At 45.8% G+C, this 3,305-nt stretch overlaps 1 protein-coding gene across 3 annotated transcripts in view; it reads left to right on the top strand.

The window, feature by feature from the left end:
• Positions 1 to 2,906, top strand: part of hipk1a (homeodomain interacting protein kinase 1a) — a 12,299-nt gene extending 9,393 nt beyond the window's left edge. For all 3 annotated transcript variants that reach the window (XM_080854248.1, XM_080854247.1, XM_080854246.1), the window contains 4 exons: positions 1 to 124; positions 262 to 452; positions 903 to 1,033; positions 1,519 to 2,906. The exon at positions 1 to 124 is cut by the window's left edge and continues 44 nt beyond it. In XM_080854248.1, the coding sequence (XP_080710374.1) occupies positions 1 to 124; positions 262 to 452; positions 903 to 1,033; positions 1,519 to 1,989 (917 nt within the window). In that variant the 3' untranslated portion in view covers positions 1,990 to 2,906. The remainder of the gene's footprint in view (positions 125 to 261; positions 453 to 902; positions 1,034 to 1,518) is intronic.
• Positions 2,907 to 3,305: the final 399 nt, after the last annotated feature.

Below are 3,305 nucleotides of genomic sequence, written 5' to 3'. Positions count from 1 at the left end.
ATGGATATAGCGGGGACCAGTCTCAGCCAATCGTCATCTCTGATACACCTAGCCCTGCTGTCAGCATCATCACCATCCACAGCGACACAGAGGATGAAGATGACAGGAAGTTCCCAGCGGCAAGGTAGAGTACACACACACACAGGGCATTTTTTCTTGAGGCACACACAACATTGAATGTTAATTGAATCTACCACCAATGCGAATGTTTAGCTGCAATGTTTCTTCATCCTCTTGTGTTTGTATCTCTGTATATAACAGTGTGGATCAGAGGGCCAATGTCATCAGTTGTGTGACCGTCCATGACTCCCAGGACTCCGACTCGTCCACCAGCAGCCCTCTGAGCCCCAAGCGTCTGCCCAACTTTGTGGAGAGCCCTTCTCACCTCTCCAAGTCCACGGCCGTCGTCATGCCCTCAGTGAACACCCAGCCTGGAGAGAGCCCGAGTCAGGGTTAGTAGAAGCCATGTCTGTTTCCCTGTACATCAGCCAAGCAGATGGGTCCCCCCTTATGTGCCGTGGTTCTGCTTAAGGTTTCTTCTGATTCTGCCTAACAGGGAGTTTTTTCTTGCCCCTGTTGCCATTGTGCATGCACTAAGGGGGTTTAGGCTCTGGGCTCTGTAAAGCGCCTAGAGGCAATTGTATTGTTATGGCGCTATACTGTATAAATAAAATTGAATTGACTTGAATTGAACATCCCAGAGTGTCTGGTAAAGGCTCATGTCATGGCAGGTAGCCCTGCTTAACGTTCTTCAATGTTCTGACATTACAGAAAAAGCCTTTACATTCTGAAAATACCTATTTGGGGACCTTATGTGTAGATTTGTATTCTATGTTCTACACTGTTCCTACTCTGTAACTCTGTTTCTGTTCTGTAACATTTGTTGTTCCATCCCTTCTTAGATTTAGCTTCTGCCACCTCAGGCAAGGGTAAGAAAGGTGCAAGTGCGCAGTCCAACAGATCGGGCGCCTCCAACAGTGAGAGTCACCAGAGAACAGCGCCCAGCCGAGCCCAGCCCCTCAACCTGAGTCAGGTATCACAACCTCCTCTCTCCCCTGTGTATCCACATCTCCCGTCACTCAGCCACAAGTCCAGTCCAGTTGTTTCATGACCTCTTCAAGTCAAGGATTATTACTGTCAAACCATCTGTGAAGTGTGTATATAGAGAAATTAAACTTGATAAAATGGCTTCAGTTGCATGATGCAGCAAACACAATACATTTAAGCAATATAGCACTCGTGGGAGTGGGGTAGGTAAGGGATAATCCCACGGGTGGTGTTCGGCCGTAGCCACCGAGGCCGCAGGAGTGATTCATTATTAGCTGTGAAAGTCCGGTAACTGTAGGTATGTTGACGAATAATCTATGGCATGGAACATCTCTCGTCCAATCAGAAACAGCTGAATTACGCGATAGAACCCAATTGTTTTATAAAATGCACCATTACAGTGGCATCAACACACTTAATATCCACATTTACTCTAGAGTTAATGACAACCTGTGCTGTGCCCTCTGATAGGTCCAACAGGCAGCGATGTCCTCTCAGGAACATCCTGGAAGTGGCAGCAGCAGCTCGCTCCGGCGACAGCCCACATTCCCCCCCACCACCACCAGTGCAGCCGTCTCCTCATCCTCCTCAGCCTATCGGCTCCACGAGGCCTCGCTCTTCAGCACGGCACCCAGCCTCTACGCCTACCCGGCCTCCACCGCGCTGGCCTCTGTCTCGCAAGCCGTGGACAAGCTCCACGCCGCCGCAGCCTCTTCCTCCTCCTCCGGCCGCCACACCCAGGTTTCCGCCGCAGCTGCTGGCCCGTTCTCAGCCTCCCTCAGCCTCCTGCAGAAGAACAACAGCCTGGGCCTCATGGCTCAGGGGGCAGCACAGTACCAGCAGCAGCAGCAGCAGCAGCAGGCCTACAGCCGCTCCAGCGCAGCCCACGGCCCCTACCACCTGAACCAGAGGAAGCTCAACCACCAGTACCCCTACCTATGAGGAGGCCCAGCAGCAGGGCCAAGCTGGAGGAATGTTACAAGCTTATCAAATATTAGACCAACACATCGTGTGCTTCATTCTAAAAATGCAGGGGACAGTTAGGCATTACAACTGGAATTTCATCCTAAGTATCAAATATGATACAATTGTGTTAATCCTTATGTGCTTTTATTGGTTGTATTGTGAGGTCAGGAGCAGCACAGGGCCATGTGGGTATAGACTGTCAAAAGTTAAAGGTGGTTGTGTGATTACTTAAGCGTTACATACAGTTTTTGAAAATGTTTTGACATGACCATGTTAGATTTATACAGTACAATATGTATGTTTACCGCACTTGTTTTCTGTTTATTTGCTCATAATTTGTCGGTGATACATTCATCATCTTGCCCGTTTTCAATGTTTTAATCATGTTGATTTGCACCTGGCCATTGATTTCACTTTATAGCTTAATTTTTTTTTAAACTTCAATGTACTGTATATGTATTTTGTTATAATGTTAATAGATATGTTACTTTGAAGTATTTATGATAATGTTTATATTGTGCATCGCTTGGTGCATGTCATAAAATCTTGTGTGGGTGGCAAAAATGGCTGAAATGTTGGAGGAAACATCACTGGAAGATTGGACATATGAAGGACTGTGTTGTGTAGAGTGGTGCTTTATGTCAACTTGTTCGATGTGTGTTTTAGAGCTCAGAGTGGGTAGCTCACACTAATCACAGAGGATGTAATAGTCATGTATTACCCATTAGGTGTTTCCTTCAGTTCATTCATACAGTGGGTTTACACTGTAGTATGTTTAAAAGACCTGCGTGAGTTATATGCTGACATTGTATGGCAGTTGATCAATAAGTTTAAGAATAAGTGTCACGTTTTCACTTAACAGGAGCAATGTGGAGATTTGTGAATCAGTTGCTTTTAGCATTCAGTTACAATGTGCAGTGACAGTGAAGTGCAACAAATGAAAACAGCCTGTGACCTGTAGTCTGTATACATGCATAAGATGAACATTAAAAATATGTTTTTTGACTTTTGCATTGCTTTATGTGATTAAAAGCATTTGAAATGCTCCCAACTTCATATGGGCTGACATGGATAGTCAGTATTAAAAACTAATCTTCAGGGTGGGCAGCTGGTGGGAAGAACAATCCCCATCCCTTCAACCTCGGGTATGTCTCCCCTCACACACAGTCAGTCAGTCCAAATACAATACTGATGCTGATCGGTCCACAGTGAAGTATTGTATTTTCAAACCTTCAAAGTTCAAAGTTCAAAGTACTTTATTGTCATTGCCACAAAGACAACGAGACAGTAGG

Source organism: Sprattus sprattus, assembly GCF_963457725.1.
Source record: "Sprattus sprattus genome assembly, chromosome: 16".
Lineage (NCBI taxonomy): Eukaryota > Metazoa > Chordata > Actinopteri > Clupeiformes > Clupeidae > Sprattus > Sprattus sprattus.
This window is presented reverse-complemented; position numbering and strand designations above follow the sequence as displayed.